The sequence below is a fragment of the Eleginops maclovinus genome, chromosome 7 (genome assembly GCF_036324505.1).
Source record: "Eleginops maclovinus isolate JMC-PN-2008 ecotype Puerto Natales chromosome 7, JC_Emac_rtc_rv5, whole genome shotgun sequence".
Taxonomy (NCBI): domain Eukaryota; kingdom Metazoa; phylum Chordata; class Actinopteri; order Perciformes; family Eleginopidae; genus Eleginops; species Eleginops maclovinus.
In genome coordinates, this window is record NC_086355.1 from 12,315,090 (window position 1) to 12,338,338 (window position 23,249).

Sequence of the window (23,249 nt, forward strand, 5' to 3'; positions counted from 1 at the left end):
AATACTTTTTGTGGAAATGTAGAAGTTTAAGTATTTGGTGTAAAGAAGATTTAAGCAGCATTTAAAGCTTTTATGTAGGAAAAACTAAACCTAAAAAAAGCATTTGAATTTATTACATAAACATATACTACAATAAACATTTCACAACTAATGTACAATATATACAAATAACACAATATAACTTGGAACAGTTAAACAGAGTACACTTGTGCAAAGTGCAAGTAGTGCTGGAATAACTATGATGGGTTGCTTTATAGTTATTTGCATCACTCGTATTTATTTATTATGTGTTTAGTTATTTATTTTTTATATAACATTTATAATATCCTGGCTACCAGTATATTTGCATAATAAGCACAAACTATGGGACACACTTTGCAATGTGCAATGTGAAACGCTGGAGGGCGTTTGACCTACATCCGATAATTACATTTCATTGCACTCCTCTCGGGCAAAAGAATAGCACGACACTGTATTCACTTGATACAGATCCGGTATTTTTCTTTAAAAAGGTAGACCTATATACTGATTTTAGATTAGCCTCCAACAAACTCGACCGCTTCGTTAAGAGCTGTATGATAACTGAATGCGTAACAATTATTCCTCGAAATCGGAACAAAGGTTTGGTTCCTGCAGTTCACTGTTTCTCTCCGGAGCCATAACAGAGTGAAACGCAGTCTCTGGAAGAGGGAAAACAGAAGATGGCACGTTCCAAAGTAAGTTCATTTCTCTTCCATTTCTATAAGAAATGTATACACGTAATGTACAGTGTTGTTAGCTTTTGTTTGCTGTTTAAATGTGCTGAGGTTTCCAAACACAATAAGACACGTTGTTTCGTTGTTTCTGAGCTTCAGAAGTTATACGGCGGGGACAATAGTATGGTGGCAACAGACATGTTGAGGCTGTCACGCACCCTATTGATTGTATTCAAAACTGTACTGGTTTGACAGACTGAGGACCAGGTCCCGCCTATAATGAAATACACAATGTGTTCTTTTATTGTATGTTTTCTGTAGTCAGCTTTGGTCTTGTGCATGGATGTTGGGTTCTCCATGTCCAACTCCGCCCCGGGCGAAGAGCCAACCTTTGAACTTGCGAAAAAAGTAATTCAGAAGTTTGTCCAGCGCCAGGTAAACGTTAACTACACTTCTTCTTAAAACAAGGAACACATACCATGACGATCTCTGTAATCTTTGACACACAATAAACATGTCGTTGACAGGTTTTTGCAGAGACCAAGGATGAACTGGCTTTAGTTCTATTTGGCACTGACTCCACCAATAACTCACTGGAGCAGGACGACCAGTACAAGAACATCACCGTCCATCGGCACCTTATGGTGCCTGATTTTGAGCTTCTGGAGGAAATAGAGAATCAGATCCATCCAGAGAGTCAGCAGGGTGATTGTATCCTTTTGCTCAATACTTTAACATTGAAAGTAAACATGTATAAAGAATACAACTTATAGTATTTTGCATTGGAAGAATGTATACAGTAGGTAGGATTTTGATTGATTAGTGATTTGAGATACGTTTTTATCGGATCCAAGGTCAGTTGTTGTTTTATTGGATTTGTGTGTGAATGTTGCATCAGTGTGAAATACTTAGTTTTAACATGTCATTAAGGTAGCAAAAGACACAATATTTGCTTTAACCTATCATTGTGAAGTTGTGCGGTGTAATGGCTATTCAATATATATGATGTGAGAGAATATGTGACCTCCTTAACTCCGATCTCCAGGGCTGGATGCTCTTGTTGTGTGCATGAATCTCCTTAAGACAGAAACACAGTAAGAAGTTCCCTGTATCTCATTCATAGTTTTCACAATTCAGACAAAGAACAAAAATAATGTGTATGCATTAAAATGTTTATCTTACTGATTATATTGTTTATTTTTCATTGTTTCTGTCGTTCTTTTCAGGGGGAAAAAGTGTGATCGTCTCAACATTGTCCTCCTGACTGACCTTAACACGCAGGCCAGCTCAGAGCAGCTCGATGTCATTATTGAAAACCTGAAACAAGCCAACATCACCCTGCAGTTTTTGTAAGGTTCAGACACACAAACTATGTGTCATTTTAAAGCAAATAGAATGTATATCGCCCCAAAAATGTTTACCAATAATGTTATAGAATAATGATGAATACTATTGTATTTGCATTTATCAATACTTAAATGCCAGCCCTTTATTCTGATCAAACCTTCAATGTAAAATGTGTCTCTTGTAAAGAACATTGAGTATAGTTAATGACATTTACTCTTACCAGTGTATCCTTCCTTTGACCAAACCATTTTCAGTTTGCCATTCCCAGTGGAGGAGGATGAAGAGGGTGAAGGAGATTCTGGCGAAGGAGGCCCCAGTCACCCAGGCACAGGAAAAGGTCTGTCCAGGGAACAGGAAAGTGGCCTGGACATGGTGAAACACATCATGCTGAGCCTGGATGAGGAGGACGGCCTTAATGAAATATACTCCTTCAGGTCCGTGGGCTCATATTACACACACACAACATTACCTAGTGTATACAGTGTATGGATATTTCTCTTGTGTATATGTTTTCGTGTATATGTTTTATATATATATCACTCGCGCTGTAGGAAAGCAATCGAGCAGCTGTGCATGTTCAAGCGTATCGAGAGGACACCCATGGCCTGGCCCTGTCAGCTGACCATCGGCAGCTGCCTGTCTATCCGTATTGTTGGATACAAAGCAGTAAGTCTACAGTGAAGACAACTGGATAAATATGTACTATATGCATATGACACAGCTCTTTTGAATGTAAAAATGTTGAATTCCTTTCTGTCATGTCACTGCAGTTAAAACTACTTTCTGAGACCTTGTAGCAACATGAATTCCACTCATTTCTTACTACAATTAATGTCAAAATTGTTGTCCTGTTTTTCTGTTTACTTAGTGTAAAATTAATACAATCAAGTTTTTCCAAGTACGTGTTTTTTTTTAACTCAAATTTGTTTTTAATAATACTTTTTTGTTTTGAGTAAATTTGTGTTTTTTATGTTATGTTTGGCTCATTTACGTACTGTATTTGAAAGGAATCTCTGACATTTATTTCACCTCGCTATTGTGTCATGTTAGATCACAGATGACAACCCGTCAGTGATAGTCATACAAAGGTTTTCTCATCAACAACCACTTCTTACCATATTTCAGGTGACTGAGGAGAAACTGAAGAAAACGTGGACTACAGTCGATGCTCAAACAAACCAGAAGGAGGACGTGAAGAGAGAAACTGTCTACTGCATGGATGATGACAATGAGACAGAGGTGCCAAATGAGGATACCATCCAAGGTGAGAAAGTTCATCGAAAGTGAGACCTTTATTTTGTAATTCAATAACTCAATGTTGTATTTATTTCTTAATAAATCCATTTTTTTTTACTTGTACACAGGTTTTCGTTATGGAAGTGATATTGTTCCCTTCTCCAAAGTTGATCAAGAACATATGAAATACAAGCACGACGGAAAATGCTTTGCTGTTCTCGGATTCACCAAACAGAATGCGGTATAACACTCGTGATGCTACTGTGATATGCTAATGCTACCGTGTTTTCTTTCTTCCCTCGTGATTATTTTAATATCATTTGAATCATTTCCTGTCACAAATTCTTCTGGTTACTTAATTCACCCACGCCTTTTTTCCATCTGTCTGCAGATACACCGCAATCAGTTCATGGGGACTCAAGTCATCAAGATTTTCCCTGCCAAAGATGATGAGGTAAGAATGAGAGACTCAACACTTTGCTGGTGACTGCATGTTGACACTGACCTGTCTGTGTTCTACTGTTCTCTCTGAGCAGCATGCAGGAGTTGCACTGTCCTCTCTCATCCGAGCACTAGATGAACTCAACATGGTGGCCATTGTACGGTACGCGTATGACCGACGCGCTAATCCTCAAGTAGGAGCAGCTTTCCCGTACATCAAGCTGGACTATGAGGTGACATCCCAGACTCCTAAGCACGCTGTTTTTATTGAATTTGTCATATAGCACAGAGCTAATGATCTGTCTCTCTCCCTCAATAGTGCCTGATGTACGTCCAGCTGCCCTTCATGGAAGACCTGAGACAGTTTACATTCCCTTCCCTTGAAAACAACAAAAAGTTTACTCCGTCAGGTACAAAACACCTCATAGAATTAACTGATAACTCGCAAAACTAACTGCAGATTGTCCACAAGAGGGAGCGTTCTGATCACAGCAGCAGCTACCCTATTTAGGTCTGTGGATCTGAACATGACATGGTGGCCCCTTCAAGAGCTAATGTCATCAACACTGTGTACATCTTTTCAGATATAAAAATAATTCAAACTTCAGTGACAGATGCAGAATGGACTTGAGTGGATTGTTTGTGTTATGTGACTCCCCTAGACACCCAGCTATCTGCTGTTGACTCCCTCATTGACTCCATGATGTTGGTAGATAAGGATGAAAAGGATATGTACAAGGTCCATCACATTCCAAACCCTGCCTTCCAGAGGCACTTCCAGGTACTTCACAATGTATTGAAGAGATACAGTACATGTATTACTTTCTCATTTTGAGGTTAAGTTTTGAAGGAGACAGAGAAGTACTTTTTTTAATGACCCAAAAAAAAGGATTTGATGTGTCTAACCCTAGAGGCTGCTTGTAGATTTCTTCTCACTCGGTCGCTCTATGTCTCACCCAGCTTACCGACCTTTCTTTTAGTGTCTGCATCATCGGGCAGTAAGTCCCGGCACCCCGCTTCCCCCCATGGAGCAATGGCTGAAGGCTGCTCTTGAGCGCCCTGATGTCATTACTGAACGCTGCCAGGCTCCACTCGAGGAGATGAAGAGGAAGTTTCCTCTCACAGAAGTGGAGAAGAAGAAGAAGGTCAAGACTAGTGCTCAGATCTTTGGCAAAGAGTAAGTTAAATTAAGTGCGGTGGTGGGTGGGTTAAAGATAGAGCTGTTAGCCATGGAATGAAAAGTAGTACAACAAAAAAAAGAAGACCACTCCACATTTTTCTTCAATATTTATCTCTACATTTGGGGCAGCCATTCCATTGTCTGTTGAATTCCAACACAGAGAAATGTTGTCACTAGTTTATAGAATACAATAAAAAAAAACATGTAACAGAAAGAAATACCTACAAATAGTCAAACCAGAGAAACTGATCATTCTGAAGTGCTCTCTTAATTTTTTCCGTGGCTGTATATTACGAGATTATGTAAAATAATCAGAAATGGGATTTATTTATTATGTTTTCCATAATCTTACAGTAGTGTCTGTGGTATGTCAGTGCCAAGGTTTCACAGATTTATAAAACTATTTTCAGTATTCAAACTGCCCATAAGAGTCAAAGTTAATTTAATAGAAAATAAATGTATTTGTTTTGTTAGACCTTTCTCAGGCCATGAATTTTGTAAATAAGAATCAATCTTAAATGGGGGGTGGTTGTAAGTCTGCGACATAACCTCATTACATTGTCCATGTGCAATAGAAAGACTTAACTACCATTTGTTTACCCTTATAAGATCAACAGTATCCTAAATGCTAGAAAAGTAAACGTCTGTATAGAACCAATCTGAAGTCTGCCTTCAAAATGCTCAAATGAAATGTGCAGATTCCTATAAAATGTATAAGGTCTTTTTGCTAGACGGAGTGCAAGTCTGCAACCATTAAACTACTTGTCCCTCCCCTGTCGTATGAAATAGATGTGTGAAGTGTTTCTTCATCTGAGTGTTATAATGACCCCTTTTGCTGTGTACAGCTCTGAGGAGCCAGATGCCAAGAAGGCAAAAGAAGAGGAAGAAGAGGAGGGTTATAGCCTGGCTGACATCGCTGAAGGCTCTGTTACTTCGGTGAGAATCAAGGGAGCTGGACTGCATAATAATAATAATAATCACTTTTTAAAAACATCAGCTGTTTATAGAAGAGTACTTCACCACCCTTTTGAGCCATCATATCTTACAATTTCCATTTCACTTCAGTCCTCTGTAATTTTCAACACTTAACTAGGTGGGAAGCGTAGATCCCGCCAGAGACTTCCGGACTCTGCTGAAGAAGAAGAGCCTTTCATTTGAAGAGGGTGAGGTCAAATTCTTCCTTTATTTTCCCGATGGAGCTGGACTGATAAAAAATGTTTCTGTTTATCTTATGAACGCCCATGACTCAAGTTCAGCCCTTGTAATTGTGTTTATGTCTTTGTTTGCCTGTGGTGACCCCCGTGTCCTTCCCAGTCTGCCAGCAACTGACTCGCAGGATAGAGCAGTTGCTTAGCAACAAGAACACACACTACTACATGAAAAGCATCACCTGCATCCAGGCTTATAGAGAGCAGTCTGTTAAGGTAAACAAACAATCCCTATCTTGCATTTGTGGTACTGCTGTGTGGAACAAATCTTGACCTATCAGAACGCAACATTTAGTTTTTTCCTTTGGAGATAACGAGCACACTTTTAGAAGATAACAATGAGGATGTTTCATTTCTCGCGACTTGAATCAAGGCCAGTTCTTGTGTGAGTTGTGTTTATGTGTCTGCATGTGGGAAAGAGCTTTTAGGAAACTCATAAACAGATGATGAATGGTGCATGTCTTTTCGTTATTCAGCTGGGGGATGCCAATCTGTACAATGACTACTTGCAGTCCCTGAAAAGAAGCATCCCAAACAGAGGGCTAGAGGTCTTCTGGGATCTGCTTGTTCAAGGTATGATAAGCCTCTTTACTCACGGCTGCAGGATTTCTTGAAAACCATTCCTCCCTTGAGATGAGAAGACATTTCCATGAAATTTCAAGAGTGCGAGAACAATAAGTGCAAAAGTTGGAGTTCATTTATGCTTTAAAATGAGCCTGAATATCAAGTTTGCTTAAAGCAGCTTGGTGTTTTTTCACTTAATTCTCGCTGTTTATTGACAGATGCCATTACACTGATCAGCAAGGACGAGGTTGAAGGAAGCACTGTGTCTAAAAATGAAGCTAATCAGGTGACTCCCCAATATAAACCAGTGTGAGCTGTCGAGGAAACAAACCCTGTTTTGGTGGCCGTCCTTCTAACTGAAGCTTATTTTGTCCTCAGTTTCTGATTACTGAGGAGAAGAAGGACGAGGCTGCTGCACCTCCTGCTGAAGATACTGGAGATGTTGATGACTTGGCAAGTTTGATTGTTGTGTAATTTTAAATATTTAAAACCTTTGTAGGTTTTAAATATTTAGCTGCATTGCCCAAAACCCATGTAAGGACCATTTCCTGTGTATTTGCCGGATGCACTGTTGGGACGTTCATATAAACTCCCTAGTCTTACTTTTTTTTTTCTCTTCCTGTGCAGCTGGACATGATGTAAGAAAATAGGGAAGGTCTGCAGCGGACATGCAGGGAACCGAGAAGAATGCATCATTCATCAATTCAGCCGTCCATTTTTCTGCCTCTGACATTTGTTTTGTCTAATATCAAATTTATTTTATATTGTTTTCTAATTTCAATGTTAATTATCAGTAATGTCAGAACAGTGAATGCTTAAAATCTCAGATTTGTTTGCACTAAAAACCCTTTGTGACTTTACAAAAGAGAGCACTGCCTTGTCCAATAAACTGCAGGTTTAATATCTTAAAGCTTAATGGTTGATGATGAATGCTCCACGTACAGATTTTTTTAATATATAACAAAATATTGCAAATTAATACAGTTTTCCTGACAAATGTAGTAAAACACAATGGCCATGTTGTCATTTGATAATTGAACAGTGCAAAGTAGAATCGAGTAAACCTGTATCTTATATTAAAATGCTAGATAAACAGCAGTAGCACCAGAATGACTTTTGCCTAAATGTGGCCGCACTTTAACACACCCACTGGATGAAACGGTCAAACAAACTGGACTGGGACATATCCGCAAAGTCTTTTACTTTAAAGATGGCGTCCTGGTCGTCCATGGCCAGCTTCATGAGGACTTTTTGGTCAACGTCACTTCTTGTGGTTACCACTGTGGAGACGACCTGTGCGCTGCGCATCGCACTAATGGCCTCGTCCAGGTTTTTGCTGTCAGTGACGCCGTCTGTGATGAATACAAATGAGACCTCTGTGTTGCGTCTCGTCAGGCGAGCATTTCCTTTACCCAAGACTGTGTCGATGGTGTGGATGATGGCCGGCCCTACACTTGAAGAAGAATCCATATATCTCAAGTGTGCTATGCCATCAGCGATTACAGCAGGGTCGTGAGTGAGAGGGAAGGCCACGAGGTTCTCGTTCTCCTTACCAAACTCTATCAGTGCCAAGCGAGCTCGCATTCGATCATTCTTGCCCGCAGCCAGACCCAGTCGGTCTGCCGCTTTTTGCAGAAATTCACGGACATACCGGAAGTTCTCCATCCCCAGGCGCTCTGAGCCATCCAATAAAAATACCAAATCCACCGGCCGCTGGACACACGGAGCTACATCAGGTTCTGCAATGACATAAAGTGTATAAATCACTGATCCGCACTCCATCATACCATTAACAAATCATATAGCCGTGAATTACACCTACCTCTTTTACAGGGAAGATCAGGGCACACAACCACAGGATCTAGAAGTGAAATGAAATTGATATAGGTTAGAAAACTGGTAAGCAGAACCAGTATACTGGGTGCACAAGTTAATAGTTAAACTTCGAGTCAGCATTTATGACTTCTATTCTTTGTCTTAAAGTCAACATTTTTTAAATGGGCTTTTTGGTTAGATGCCTAAAATGAGGTCCATGGTTTACACAAGCCGAAGGGATACGTCATGAAATACTGCACTTGTGAATGTCTGAAACTTCTAAGTGCCAAACGGGTTGCTAACAATGTGCTTAAACTCTATTGTCATTCTGCTGTGTGTATGGAAACAGGCTTACTGGGACAAAGCACAGTCTCCATCGTCTGTATAAAGTCCTCAGCCACCAAGTCAGCGTAACGCCTCATCCCAGTGACGCGTTCCTTCTTGTTGCACGCAATCGAGCCCAGGATCTCATTATCCTGTCTCTTCTCAAACATGTCACCAATCCCAATCGCATTCACCACCACATCGTCATCGTTGCAAAGGTACTGCAGCAGATTCTCATTGTCGCGCGGGTCATAGCGGCCATCTGTGATCACCACCACAGATACTTTAGCCTGGGCTCGCTTGCCGTCTCTGATAAGGTTGTCGTAGGCGAACTTGAGGGCTGAGGGTGTGAAGGTGCCCCCAGCAATCCACTGTAGGCTCTTCACTGCTGTTTTAAAAGCAGACATGGAGTTGATCTTGGGGTCATTGAGACGAATGGCTTCAAAGGTCCCGTTGTGACTAAATTGTACAACTCCGACTCTTGTGCCTGAAAGATGAAGACAAGTCAAGTGGTGCAGATCAAACTGTCTTTGCTCTATTAGTTGTTACTCTCAACAAATCCAAGGAAAATTAACTAGGTACACTAGGTAGGTAATTTAACATGATAATCATGCTCTGCCGTTACAACTGTCCGACTGTCAAACACTAGTGCAGTGCCAAAAAGGGTTACTGTTATTTTATATTCAGCCCAATATGTATATTGAATTTGGATTAAGTGATTCATTCTTTGGAAATGGTTCATCTTTAATAGCAAAATCTACTTGTTGACATTTTAAACTGTGTCTGCAAAGGGATTTGAAGGGCTGTCTGAGCGGCGGTTTTGCTACACTGTACCGGTTAATGACGCTGGGTCGTTGGCCATAGATCCCAGCCTGTTGATGGTGTTGATGACAAAATTCTTTTCCAGGGTGAAGTTTGTCAGTCCCACACTCTCTGAGCTATCAATTACAAATACAATGTCCAGAGGTCCACAGTGCTTCTCACAGTCTGAGACGAAAGACAAGAACAGGATCAGTAATGCAAAAGAAATAAAACGATGTAGCTGTGTTTGATCGGAGGAGACATTTACCACAACAACCACACGTCTCCCTGATGTAGGTCATGACATCACATTCCTGTGGTGACAAGTGTGCAAGTCAGATACAACCAGGAAAATCTTATCATTATAGGATTTTCAAAATGGTGTGACTTTTTTAAAGTTGACTCACATTGAGCCCAGAATCGCCCACTGGTCCTGGATCGCCCTGCACAGAGAGAGAGAAAAGCAATTGGAGCTCAAATTTGCACGCATGGTCAAGTCATTATTTGAGTGGTTGTGCTGGTGTTTACATCAGATCCAGCGTCTCCTCTGGGTCCTCTCTTTCCTGGCTCACCCAGCTGACCTGGTTCCCCCTGCACAGGATTTTTTTTTTTAAAGTAGGTGAGTCATTTTAAAAAAGAAGCTATATTTTTTTCATTACAGGCTGCAGCTGATTCAAACCAATTCTACATTTTTCCGCAGAAGATTAGCAAAGTGTTCCACAGAATATTAATGTAATAAGAGTGTTTTTTAAGAACTATATTCCATGTAGGCACGCGATTGCTTAACAAAACATCCCAAACTGTGCTTACAAATTCCTTGTGACTGTTGGTGTGTTCTAAATGAGCAACTGCACCTGGTACAATATCTACTGACTTCAAACCATGTTCTTCAGCTAAACTCAAACAACGCAGTTTCATTACTATGCTTTCTCTTCTTACTATCAAATTCCACTTTTTTTGTTATTAATCTTACAGGCCCTCCTGGTGATCCTTTGTTTCCAAGTTCTCCTTTGGCACCACAATCACCTCTTCCCCCCCTGGGACCTCTTCTACCGGGATCCCCTCTGTCTCCCTGGAAAGATCAGAGGCACTTTAGACTCAGGTATGCACCACATGCAAGAATTTTGTGTGGTAAACAGAAAACCGTACAGTAGATCCTCTCGATCCAGGGTAGTTGAATCCTGTTCTTCCGTTGTCACCCTTTGAAAGAAATACATCATTCAGAAAATGTTAAACATTTTAAAACATGCCATTTTGAAAGTGAGGAACAGAATATTGTGACTTACTTTTGGTCCAGGGCTCCCAGAGTCTCCCCTTGGTCCTGGATCTCCGGTATTTCCAATGCTGCCCTGAAATTTGCAGAAGAAAAACATGTACCATCCACTGTTTATTTTTTTATCAAAACTCAAGCTCCAACAATAACCAAGTATGTTACAAACAACGCACATTTCCTCCGGGACCGCCTGTTTCTCCGGGCTGACCCCTCGGTCCCGGGAGTCCTAGATCTCCCTGGAAGAGAAAGAAAACATCATCACTGCACATCAGCTCGACTCCAGACAAAGTAACTGACCTGATTAAGTTGATGTCAATTTAGAAACGCACACTAGTTTTTTTAAAGAAGCTTGTCAAAAAAACAATTCCCAGAAAAAATGTATTTTCACTGTAACTAATAAAAAATTGGCAGCACAGTCAGGACATGCAGTTCAGTATTGTTGGTCTGAGGAATACTTAGGGAGCTGCTGAGTCATCCCTCTGCCAAAATCCACCTACAGCACCATCCCCTCACCTTTGCGCCCTTGAGTCCATCTTCTCCTGGCCGGCCTCTGAGTCCCTCCAGCCCTCGCTCTCCCTCGAGAAGTAAATGATTGAGTCCGAATTTACAATGCAGAATAAATCATTAATCAATGTTGAATATGCAACCAAGAGTCATCAATTCTATATAGAATGTGGGAGGATTTTCCCTGAGAAATTGGTTAGGAAAATCCCCATAACAACTCAATTCATCAAACAGGACAAGGAAGTGTTTCTGATCTTTCTCTGGTAGACCAAATCCCTGCAGAGGGATTTGAAACTCATGGAAGTTACATTCTCTTGTAAAGTTAACACAGAACCTTGTTTTGTGAAGGTCTCAAAATAGGCTGTTATTTAGCTCTCATATTACCAACACCAGCTTTTTTCCCACCATGTTCCTCTTTGCATGTTCATTTTTAAGCATCTTGTAGTTCTTAGTTTAATTAATTAAGTAATATTTCAGATGAATATCTACAGAATTGTCATTTTTACAAGGTTGTTTTTTTCACTGGGCGCTGGACTTACCTTCTCTCCTTTTAGCCCACCAGTACCCTGTCCTCCTTTTGTTCCAGGGTCTCCTCTCCTTCCCTGTAAATATTTATTTGATGATTATTAAAACAAACAATGGCAAATTCTAAAAATGATGATATATATGTTAGTGTTGAGATACCCCTTCGCCTCTTGGTCCACGTGTGCCAGGAGTCCCCTGCAAAAGATGGTAGTTTTATATCAGATTCAGCTTTGTAACATTAACTTACAGTGACATATCACACAAGAACTGAAGATGAAAATAAATCTTGTCCTGTACCCGAGGTCCCTTTTCTCCAGGCGGTCCTGGATTTCCAGCATTTCCATCTTCACCCTGACAAACATAGATTTCTGAGTTTTTTTTGCAGTTCAGGAAAATGTTCATTTTTTGACTGTCTTCTCTGTTATGTTAAATTTTAGGTTTACCTTTGGTCCTGTGTCACCTCTAGGGCCAGTGGGACCCGACTTTCCAGCAAGTCCTGAGTCACCCTAAACAAACACACATACAATACTAAAGAAATCTACTCATTCATATTTGAAACAAAGAAAACACACAGAAAACGGTGGAATGATTTGCCGGCTTGAGGTTGAGACCTATCCTGTCATACAAATTGTGACCTGTTGGTGAAATGAGATGAAAACGCACCAAAGTTTTTGGGGATCGCCAATAACATCGAGACTTGGTTTAATAGCTATAGCCAAATCCACGATTGAGTATATACAGCACATAGTAAATAAATGAGCAACGTTCCATCCCTTAAGCTCTTGCATGGCTAATCACAGTTTTCAAGTGTTGTTTTATATACAACAGCTGATTAAGTGGAATAATGATCGATAATGATTTGAAATAATAAGGGCTACAGTTTAAAAATACTGTACTTTTTAAGCCTTTAACAGATTCTCGGTTCTTCACTTTGGTTCTTACTGAAATATCTCAGCTATTGAATTATCTGCTGTAATAATTCCTGTGGAGATGTTCATATTCCCCGAAGGATAAATCCTATTGACTTTGGAGATCCTTTGTCTTTTCCTCCAACGTCACCAGCAGGTTGACATGCAAGTGAAATGTCCCAGAAATATTTTTTATTGAATGAGATTTGCTTCATTGTAGTAACTTTGGGGAGTCATTCCCTTTTCTCCTAGCACTGTTATCATGTCAAGATATGAATTTATTTATACATTATGACTGCCTGTCTAAACAAACAACATTCCCATCCACTTCTGCTGTAGTTTTTGTTGCTAGCATACATGCTAAAAAGACAAAATAGTGATTTATGTTTACAACAGCGTGTGAGTATTAACTCAAAGCACGTTGGTGCCTAAGCAGATATCTCACAGAGTCAAAGACGAGACAGATCCGAGTTTTTGTTTTACACAGACCTTTGCTCCGTTGTCACCAGGTGGCCCAGTGTCACCAACATCTCCATTGTAACCATCCGGTCCCTTTAAGGCAGATAATCAAAATTATAAGATAGGTCAGTAAACAAACAAATCATTCTTTATAGCTTTATATCTGATGGATTGTAAAATTAACCACTGATGCATTATTTTATCTCATAATTGAATATAATGGTGAACTAGCCCTGGACTACTTGACTTACCTTGTCACCTGAATCACCTTTGCAACCAGGAGCTCCGATTCGGCCCATTTTACCCTAAAGATATCCCAGTAGACAATAAAAGATCAGTAAAATGAACAGGTTAAATTATTGTATACTATATATTGTACTTTGTTGTTGTAGACTCACCTTTTGACCATCAGTTCCATTCATGCCAGTAACTCCTGCCACTCCCTGAGTATTTAAACGTCAGTGAAGAGAGCTGATTAACAACAGTATGCAGACACTACGAGTGTAAGACATGCTCTAATGTAAAATATGTGTAAGCACAAACTAAAACCATTATTTACCTTTGCTCCACCTGTTCCGATTTCCCCCTGTTAAAACAAAACCATTAATTTAACAGCATTTCATTTAATTTGACGGATAAAGCTGGGATATAAACATTTATCTCTCACCTTGTCACCATTTGAACCAATCTCTCCCTATATCAGAGCACAGAGGGACATGTTAGTGAAATTAAGAATAACAATACCTATAGTACACAAGATCATTAATCAGGGACCTCAGCAAACCTTTGGACCAGGTTGTCCGATTGGACCTTCAATGCCAGGATCGCCCTGTAATACAAAAAAACACACTCAGAATTAAAACAATATAATATTGTTTTTACAGAATTTCAATTGTAATAACTTCCTCCTACCGGTTGACCCTTTACACCGTTTGGCCCAGTTTGACCTCTGTCTCCTTTCATACCCTAGAAATAAGTGGAAATATCAGCATTTCACCAAAACAATGTAAAGTCAAGCATAATATACACAATTTATATATCTTTGATTTGATTTTGTTTGTTTATACTCACTTTTGGACCTATTGGCCCTTTTGGTCCATCGATCCCAGGAGTTTGAAAGCATTTATATTCAAAACACTACGCGATCAAAGAGGACAACAAACAACATTAAATCTACTAACACATGAAAACCGAGAAATCAAGGGCATTTTTAAAAACTGACATGTAATGACTTGTCGTGTTTACTTCACCAATAATAATAGTAAGGTCTTTCCTACCTGTAAGTAGGCTTGATGTTTCTGCAAAGAAAAAACAACAGTAAGTGAAAAGTACAAAATGATACTGTCATTTAAATCTGAAAAAAGTATTAGCAAGATAGGGGTGACACTGTTTACGGGTATTGACGATAACAAAAAATTGAATTGGAATTTGATATTAATGGGGAACTCATTCCACCTTTTATGATATTATCATTTGTGTTTGTGCCTTTATGGTTCCTCTCTCTTAACCTCCATTACTATAATCATTTCAGATTTTCTTATAATATAATGATTCTTTTGCCTGTGATAATCCTGTAGTGAGAAACGAAAAAAGGTTTAGATCACCATGACTTTTATGATACGATCGATGGACTCGGTCTTTATCTCTGGTTTCCCATCAGCGATGTCCACAACAATGTAGTCATCTCGGTAAAGTTCAGTGGGAGAGCCGGCTATATCCCTCAACCCCAGTTCATCGATGCTCCTGGACGCTGCCACGGAGAAAATCTGGATCCCTTTATCGCGGGCTTTCTCTGCCTCAGCCTTTACCCCTCCACATTTCTCTGCTGTCACATGCCCGTCGGTAATGACCACAGAAAAGAGGACGGCCTTCGTCTGTGAGTAGTGGGTGGTCATATGGTGAGTCATTCTCCTGATGGCGCAGTCGGTGTAGGTGCCTTTACCCTTGTATATAATCCCGTTAAGGTTCCTGATGAAATTCTCCTTTGTAGTAAACTGGCTGAAGACATGCTGCGTGTCGGAGAAATTCAAGCCTCCTATTGACCAGGAGATCTGGATCTGACCCCTGTACTTCTCATCATCCAGCTTTTGGACAAATATCTTGGTGAACTCCATGACTTTTTTCACCAGGCTCCCAGGTGGGGACTCCTGTAAGGCAATACTCTCTGAGGTGTCCAGGGTGAAAAACAGCTTGATAGGACATTCAATTATCCCAGCTGGAGGAGAGAAATTGGCAACAGTGTAAACATCTTTAATGCTTTGCTGCAATTCAAATGTTAAGTGTTGCACAACTGCAAGCAGAGTGGAAAGCAACAATGTCCTTTTACTCAAGTGCTAAATTCAGGTCTTTTTTACTTCACTTTTATTTTAGAGATTATTCATCCACCACATTTCAGATGAACATTTAGGGTGCACTATTTAGTTTAGGTATTAACAATTTTGCTCAAAAAACATATAAAGAGGTTTTAATATTTATATATTATGCTTTGTAAACATTAAACTCAACATCAAGTCAAGTGGAGCTGAAAGGGTGATTCAAAAACAAATTAGTCAGTTTACATTATTTGGCAACACTTTTATAATTTCTTGTCATTTCACAACATTTAATTGTTTGCGCTTCTGAAATGTGAGGATTTGTTGTCTATGATCATTTAAATCATTTCAATTAACTTTAATAATTGAGGCGTAAAGTATTAATTGAACTAAGCTTGTGATGTTTATATCATAGATAAACCTTAAAATTGTAATGAAATGTTGTTAAATAATGTTTAGAATGACATCAGTAAATAATCTGAATGCAGTTTCCACCACTGGTATTACTCATCTACATTACACAGGGAAATATAGTTTTTACTTTACATCTTTTTACCCCAAAGCTATATTTTCTGGATACTTTCCAGATTTGCATTGTTCATACAAAACAAATGATCAGTTTATGATGTATTGTTATAAATTCAAACCCCCAAAACATATTTAGAGCAATAAGAATGAGCTCACCCTTGACAGTAGAGCTCTTATATGTTGGGATCATCAGCAAAAATCATCCAGTAGCTGTATTTTTCTACTTGAGTTAAGGACTTGAATAGTTTTTACACCATGAAATTGCCTTTACTTTTAGGAAAATAACCGTTTAATATATTCTATATTGAACTCACTGTCACAACCTTGAGGTCTTGGTAAGGGCTCGAAAGGAGGAGGAGTCGGTCCTGGGCTGTCCCCTCGCCCAGGTACTGGTCTCGGCCCCCGAACTGTCAGATCCTGAGAGATTGCAGCTTGGAGCATGCACAGAAAGAGCAACCCTAAAATCATCGCCATTTTTTCCTGCAAAAAAAAAAAGGCAGAGCAGAGAACAGTTGTTGAAGGCTTACTTTTAACTCAAACGCTCTTTTTAAATTCAGGAAATAGCTGTCAAACAAGTGAGTCTTCACAGAAGGCATCTTTCCAGAGCTCAGGAATGTTCATAGTTGTTTTAAACAGTGTCAGTGAATGACCCGACTGTGAAAAAAGAGCTCAATATTTAAGATTGTAGCTTAAATCCTAATTCAAGTTGTTACATCCCACCTGCTTGGTGAAGCATCTATGACTGTGTTCCCAAACAATTTCTTGTCAAGAGCGATAAAACATAAAGACAAACGAGGATCCAGATGAAGGTTTGTGTAAATATGGCCCTGAGTTTGAGAACACATGTACTGTTTGGTTAGGACAGCTGTGTGCTGTAAGTGAGTATTAATTTTACTTAACACTTAACACAGTATTTACTCTACTGGACACACTTCAGCATTAAAATGCTGCTTATCAAAGGAAAAACTCTGATTTTGTACTTTACAACATTTTAAGTCCTGGATTTAAATGTTAACTTTAAAAACAAAATGCAAATTCAAATGTACTACCTAAAGCAATCATTAGGCTATGCAAAACTGCCCACTGCAGAGTAATGTATATTGTGTTATTCAATTATAAATGTTGATGCATTGTTGAAATCCTAAAGCTGGTAAAAGCATGGCTAATGATGGTTATTTCATTTATTTTATTTGCTATATATATATCCTCCAGGGTTCAATTAGGCTCATCTTAATCTGCACAAAATCATTGTTTATTTATGTTAAATATTATATTCTGAATGTACAAATACCGTCATTTAAGTCATAGTATAAATGTATTAGATTAAAAACTACTAAATATGCCTCTGGAGTATCAGAATAAAGCAGAAACTAACCATAGTCAACAAGTACCTCAAAAAATGTGATTCCTGGTTACCTTCCACCCTCCAACCATATATAAATGAATTTGCTATTTTAGTCCAATTTATAATAAATAATATTAAACTCGGCGAAGGGCCCACACTTTTACTGTTGATGCTTTACAGATTTACCTCTTATTTAAACTTTTTACCAGACTATCTTTGTAATTTTACTTTCCTAACTTGGAGTTATTTCGTTTCAAAAGCACACGTCCGCTGTAAAGTTAAGCAGGCCTTCATATAATCAAAACACGACTAGAATAAAATGTTCCGATTCTTATCTGGTATGTGCTTTATACACCTTACCTCTCTAAACCTTCAGAAAAGTAGAAATAAATGACTCACCGCGGCGACTCTGCGGACAATGTGAAACTGTGAGCTGCACCTCGACTCTGTCAGGAAATTCAAGCGGTTTCCAGTGACTGTAAACTACAGATAATCATCTCGGTCACCCATCTCAGCCAGGGTCAGCTCGTGGTAGAGGAGCCGCCCGTTTAATCTCAACACACGCACGAACTCGCTTGGGGAGCGCGCGCACACACGCACGCATGCAGAATGGAATTTCATTGGAGAGCTGATGTTTAGATGAAGTCTGAGTTTGACAAATCCACTGAAAGCCTCAGAGAGAGCATTCTGGAATTTACGTTTTAAATAAATACAACATGCCTTATAATCTATTTATCTACCGGATTAGACAGAATGAATGTTAGTCACAGGCTGATTCTGTCCAAACACTCCTCTGCTTCACATCCTTACATGGAGAGAGCTGCACACACTCACACAGTGTTTAGATGTTAAGACCCTACAGCGCCAGACATGGCATGTTGGAATTTAACTGCCGCAACTATACATCAACGAATTATTTTTTCATAAAGTAGTCGATGAAAATAATGTCCCAATCAGTGTATTTATGATTCATCAATCATATTTTTTCAAGCTAAAATACCACATATTAACTTATTTCAGCTCGTCAACTGTGAACACTTGCTACTTTCTGTTTGTGTGGTGGACCCATACATCTGCAGTGGCTCACGAATACAAGTACATGTACTCAGACACTGCAGCCTATGCAGTTTTTGAGGTATACTGCTACTTTACTTTTACATTCTGAACACCTTGCCCTACAGATAAAGATTTTACATAAACATACACAAGCTTTAAGAATGGTATGTATTTGATTTCAACAATGTATTAAATAGTAAACATGTTCCCCCAAGTAATAATAATAATAATAATAATAATAATAATAATAATAATAATAATAATAATAATAATAACAGGGGGGGCTCAGGGGGGCATTCTTCTGCATAACATTGACATGCACAGTGCTGTTTTTCCACACTTTTGGTAGTACATGAGATTGCAACAGGAAGCAGTTAACTAAAACACGCTTTTTAAACTATTCTGTATGTAATGATGCATTATGCAACACATGTTTTAAGCCAAGCATTAGTCCTAAACCACTTTTCTTTTCTATTTCCTTCAAGTAGGGCCTTTCAACGCTTGCCCCAAATGACCTTGGCCCACATGTAACATTTTTATACACTGTCTGTGGGTGTTCTCATCGACACGCATTGTTCGTATCCTTGAGATCTAACAAACATGTTGATTGCATTTTCTTTCTCTAAAAGCTTTTTCTTAAATCTTTGAAGCTTATAGGCCTACTATGTTATCAATCTTTTCTTAGCAATCTTCTTCTTCACTTATCTGACACCTAGCTGCATTGGGGCAATACTTACTCCTTTGCATGAGTGCAATAAAACTATCATCTACTATTAAAAGTATGGCTCTAGTGGCCAAAAACTCTATCAGGGCACTTTTGAATAAAGACTGTTCCAACGTCTATCTCAGGGTTTAGATTTTTTTTAATACATTTATTAGAGTTTTTAATGCCACCCAAATTTAATTTCAATTTCTTTTTATGTTGTTTCATTCTTAAAACACCTTAATATATGCTGTAGAAAGGAACACACACAGGTCCTCTGGATTGGCACTCGAGACGCAGCAGCAGGAGCTTTGTATGCACTGCCATGAGACATCAAATCTATTTTTCATTGTCTCCTGAAGGACGTTTTCCCTCTGAGACGCTTTAGATTATTACAGGTGACCTGCCTGTCTTTTCATGCCTCTATGATTTTATTCTTTTCTTTTTTTAAATATAAGTCAAGGGCAGAGAGGCGTCCCCTCTGCAGTAACTGATGAGGTCGCTTAGTGGCCCTGATGATTGAAATTGTATGCTTCGTTTAACTTTAGTATTTAAATGCAAGTACAGATATCCTTTGGTGGAAATGTTATGTGAGGCACTTACTGAACTCACAAGTGTCCTGCTTCACTGTTAGTGTTTCCATTGCTGACCAAGGACTCCCACCATTATGAACCAATTATGTTTTTATGCTGGGATGCATTAAGTGCTTGGGTTAATCAAACCGATGGAACAGTTTCTTTAGTAACACAATAATTATAAAGTTTATACAAACTTAGCTTTAGTGACCAACAGATGTTCTAAATGTTTTATGTTGATATCGTCTATGTTGTGTCAGGAATAAAGTAAAGCAAAAACAAAAACACATTTACTTTCTTTTCTGCAATTTAGAAGAATGTAGGGAAACAAACAAACATTGAAGCTTTGCATTTGATAGTTTTTTACTTTTAGCCATGTTAAACAGGAACATTTTGGACTACTGCCCTTTTGGGATTGGACATTTAGAGGCATTTGAGATGTATTTTGATCAGGTCACACTCTGACGCTATATGACAATCAGCAGGAATACTTCAGTGCACAAGGCAGTCAACTTATCAATATTTAAAGGCAGCATGCACAGGAGGTCCCCCAACAGGGGCTCCGTTAGAGAAACGCAGTGGTACTGCTATTAGCCTGCTCACAGTGGCCTGCTGTGTGTGTGTGTGTGTGTGTGTGTGTGTGTGTGTGTGTGTGTGTGTGTGTGTGTGTGTGTGTGTGTGTGTGTGTGTGTGTGTGTGTGTGTGTGTGTGTGTGTGTGTGTGTGTGTGTGTGTGTGTGTGTGTGTGTGTGTGTGGTAGGTGGGGGTGCATTTCCAAAGAGATGCTGAGTGAGCGTGTGAACGATTAAGAGAGAGCAGGCGATCTGAGATTTTTCCTCCTGGGCAACAGTCTTTTAAAACGCCTGCTGCATCCAGATGAACACTTACAGGAATAGCAGCTGTGCAGTGTGAGAAGCAATGATTATTATAACCTCCATTAACTAGGGCACACAGTATCTTATACAATTCAGCTTTGACACCCTTAACTGTTTATGCTGTTACCTAAACAATCTAAATCTAAACCATATAACAGATCATTTTTATGGAAGAAGAACATTACGTTTCAGTATTAAAACAACAATGCACAAAAGGATTGTTAAGTATTATTTTAATGTTGGATTATTATGTATTTAGAGATATCCAATCACTACTTCAGTGTTGCAGCTCATGGAGGTGGAGTGAACTTTTTGGTTAGATTATTCCTTAACATTGAATCGTATCTTAACATTGAATCGTATCTTAACATTGAATCACAACCTTATCACATGCTACAAAGCATTGAGGACACTGAGTTAACCCTCTGTTCCCCTTTTTTCCTTTGTGAATTTGTGTGGGTGGAATTCAAAGCATACATGTATTTAGTTACTTTAAAACACTAGTGATGACTAAGCGGTGTATCATCGTGGTTCAACACAGACAAGCTCAATCACTTAGTGAGCACGGGATCTCCATGTTCACGTACACATGCCAACAAGACATTTTTCTCCTTCTTGTACTTGTAAATGTACATCTGACTATATGGCAATTTTAAAAGCATACTAGCTAATGCCTTTAGCCTTTAATCTCTACCCACATCCCAAATGTTGCCACTTGAGTGTGAATACAAAGCTGATTGTGCTCCAGAGCAGTACATCAATGAGCCACCGGGGGGAGAACACAAGCTACAAAAACCTATTGCTAAGAATGATTAATATTACTGAAGATCTTTTTTGGACAAGGATGCTTTTTATCTTTTCAATTGTTTCCTTGCTTTTATAAGTCTTTTTAATGCTGACGGAAGATAAAGTAATGAATATAGTAATGGGAATGGGAATGGGAACTGAATGCGTGCAGAGGCTCAGTGGTTATATAGTCTTGTCATCTCACACTAGGAAGGTTTTGGGTGTGAATGTCTGCTGTAAACTTCCTGTTTGGAGTTTCTTCCAGTGTGTATGTGTGTGTGTTTCCTTCCGTGTCTAAAACATGCTGATTAGTTATCTTGGACCTCTGAATTGACCATATGTTGTTTTTCTTTTTGGGATAATTCAATCAAAAGATTCTGCTTTAGGCTTCAGCAGCCTCTGAATCTATAAGCTAGTTAGTGTGTATATGAAAAGGACAAATGTGTCTTTGTTTAAAAGTTACAAAAAGAAAGATCTGACCATAAGTGTTATGGCTGCCTCTCCTGCTATTTCGCAGCCTGACCGTCTTTGCTTCTATCATCATTTCATCTCAACTCAACAGAACAGAGCAACACTTCAGAAATATTCCTTTTCATTTTCAGTGGCATGAGAAGATGCATGACATGAATGCAATGCTTCCAGCCTGTCTGATTCAGTTTTGACCTGCATAAATAGCACATTTAGCTGTATGCAATTTACCCAGTTTCAAAGGTTCTCTGTTGTATATAGTCTGCAAAAAAACCTTTTTGGGTCAATTTTCTGCAGATGAAAGCAATGCGTATTCAATGGTTTTGTTACAACCAACCAGGAGAAAGACACTGTGTCTGAAATGTCTGCTCCGAATGAATTTCATACATTCAGGCTCTGCAAAGTGCCTCAATTACTTGCTTTAGCAGAGGTGATAGGAATTTTAAAAGCTTTAACATTTGATTGAGTTTCATGAACAACTTTTGGTCATGTTTTCTAATGGGACCAGAGTGTAGGTTATCAATCGATTAAATAAAACCTGAAAACTAAAAATAGAAATGGAAAGCACCTTGAAGAGGTTGGTGTATGTTTAAAAGAGAACAAAGATAACTTCAATCTAAAAATAGTACAATTCATATTGCAACTTCCAAAGCATCAAATAGATATGATCTCAACTTGTGCAGCTGCGCACAATTCAAAAATGTAATTACTTAGGATGTGGTTTGTATTAATCCTGAAAGAGGAAATACATTCTTATGTGCATTTGTTTGTTTTGTGAGATTTATCAAAGCTATGTGAACGCAGAACAAAGAGACAAGGTATAAAGAGAACTGAGGCAAGCAGTTTGATGATGCAACCTCCCAGCTCTTGCAAGTCGCTTCTATACATCAGCTCCCACCCATTAATATCAGCACTTGATGGCTTAAATAATTCAGCAGAAAATCACGGTGCTACCTGATTCTCTGCAGATACTGGCATTTGATTATAATGAGACACAGCAGACGAGCAAAATAGCATATCCACCAGTTAACATTATTTAGATGAAATACTAAAGGCTAAACAGAAAGCAGGTGATGCAATTCTAGTTGTATGTTTTGATCTTTGACACAGCAATGATGTTAAATAGCGTTATATTGATAAAACAACATTACAGTGAACTGTTGCATTGCATAATCCTTTAGTAATAAAAATAAATTGCATGACATCCTCTATTAGCCTCATGCATTTTAAGCACAACTTAAGTAATTCATGTTGGAAACGGCTCAAAAGCAGAGCTCCTGAAAGTGGTTTCACACTATGATCAGCTTTGGGCATTTTGCTCG

General features: G+C 38.9%; 2 protein-coding genes across 3 annotated transcripts; one reads left to right on the forward strand and one right to left on the reverse strand.

Moving 5' to 3' along the window:
• Nucleotides 1-450: 450 nt before the first annotated feature.
• Nucleotides 451-7,769, forward strand: xrcc5 (X-ray repair complementing defective repair in Chinese hamster cells 5). Its single transcript, XM_063887765.1, has 21 exons — nucleotides 451-716; nucleotides 1,017-1,130; nucleotides 1,223-1,406; nucleotides 1,741-1,789; nucleotides 1,922-2,044; nucleotides 2,297-2,476; nucleotides 2,594-2,708; nucleotides 3,168-3,306; nucleotides 3,407-3,519; nucleotides 3,670-3,732; nucleotides 3,815-3,952; nucleotides 4,039-4,129; nucleotides 4,382-4,500; nucleotides 4,700-4,896; nucleotides 5,745-5,835; nucleotides 5,993-6,062; nucleotides 6,214-6,323; nucleotides 6,584-6,680; nucleotides 6,890-6,957; nucleotides 7,050-7,124; nucleotides 7,299-7,769. The coding sequence occupies exons 1-21, from the start codon at nucleotides 702-704 to the stop codon at nucleotides 7,311-7,313; spliced, it is 2,166 nt and encodes a 721-aa protein (XP_063743835.1). The 5' UTR covers nucleotides 451-701; the 3' UTR covers nucleotides 7,314-7,769.
• LOC134867301 (collagen alpha-2(VI) chain-like) lies at nucleotides 7,549-18,029 on the reverse strand. Of its 2 annotated transcripts, none has more exons than XM_063887762.1 (28): nucleotides 17,865-18,029; nucleotides 16,444-16,600; nucleotides 14,885-15,495; nucleotides 14,558-14,578; nucleotides 14,352-14,417; nucleotides 14,193-14,246; nucleotides 14,065-14,109; nucleotides 13,948-13,974; nucleotides 13,840-13,866; nucleotides 13,679-13,723; nucleotides 13,532-13,585; nucleotides 13,311-13,373; nucleotides 12,357-12,419; nucleotides 12,211-12,264; nucleotides 12,073-12,108; nucleotides 11,928-11,990; nucleotides 11,398-11,460; nucleotides 11,058-11,120; nucleotides 10,898-10,960; nucleotides 10,761-10,811; nucleotides 10,585-10,683; nucleotides 10,140-10,202; nucleotides 10,019-10,054; nucleotides 9,880-9,925; nucleotides 9,645-9,797; nucleotides 8,842-9,297; nucleotides 8,494-8,532; nucleotides 7,549-8,410 (listed from the first exon to the last, which is right to left on the reverse strand). In XM_063887762.1, the coding sequence occupies exons 2-28, from the start codon at nucleotides 16,592-16,594 to the stop codon at nucleotides 7,809-7,811; spliced, it is 3,114 nt and encodes a 1,037-aa protein (XP_063743832.1). In that variant the 5' UTR covers nucleotides 16,595-16,600; nucleotides 17,865-18,029; the 3' UTR covers nucleotides 7,549-7,808. The 2 variants fall into 2 exon arrangements, with proteins under 2 accessions (XP_063743832.1, XP_063743831.1); XM_063887761.1 differs by having other exon boundaries at nucleotides 16,435-16,600.
• Nucleotides 18,030-23,249: the final 5,220 nt, after the last annotated feature.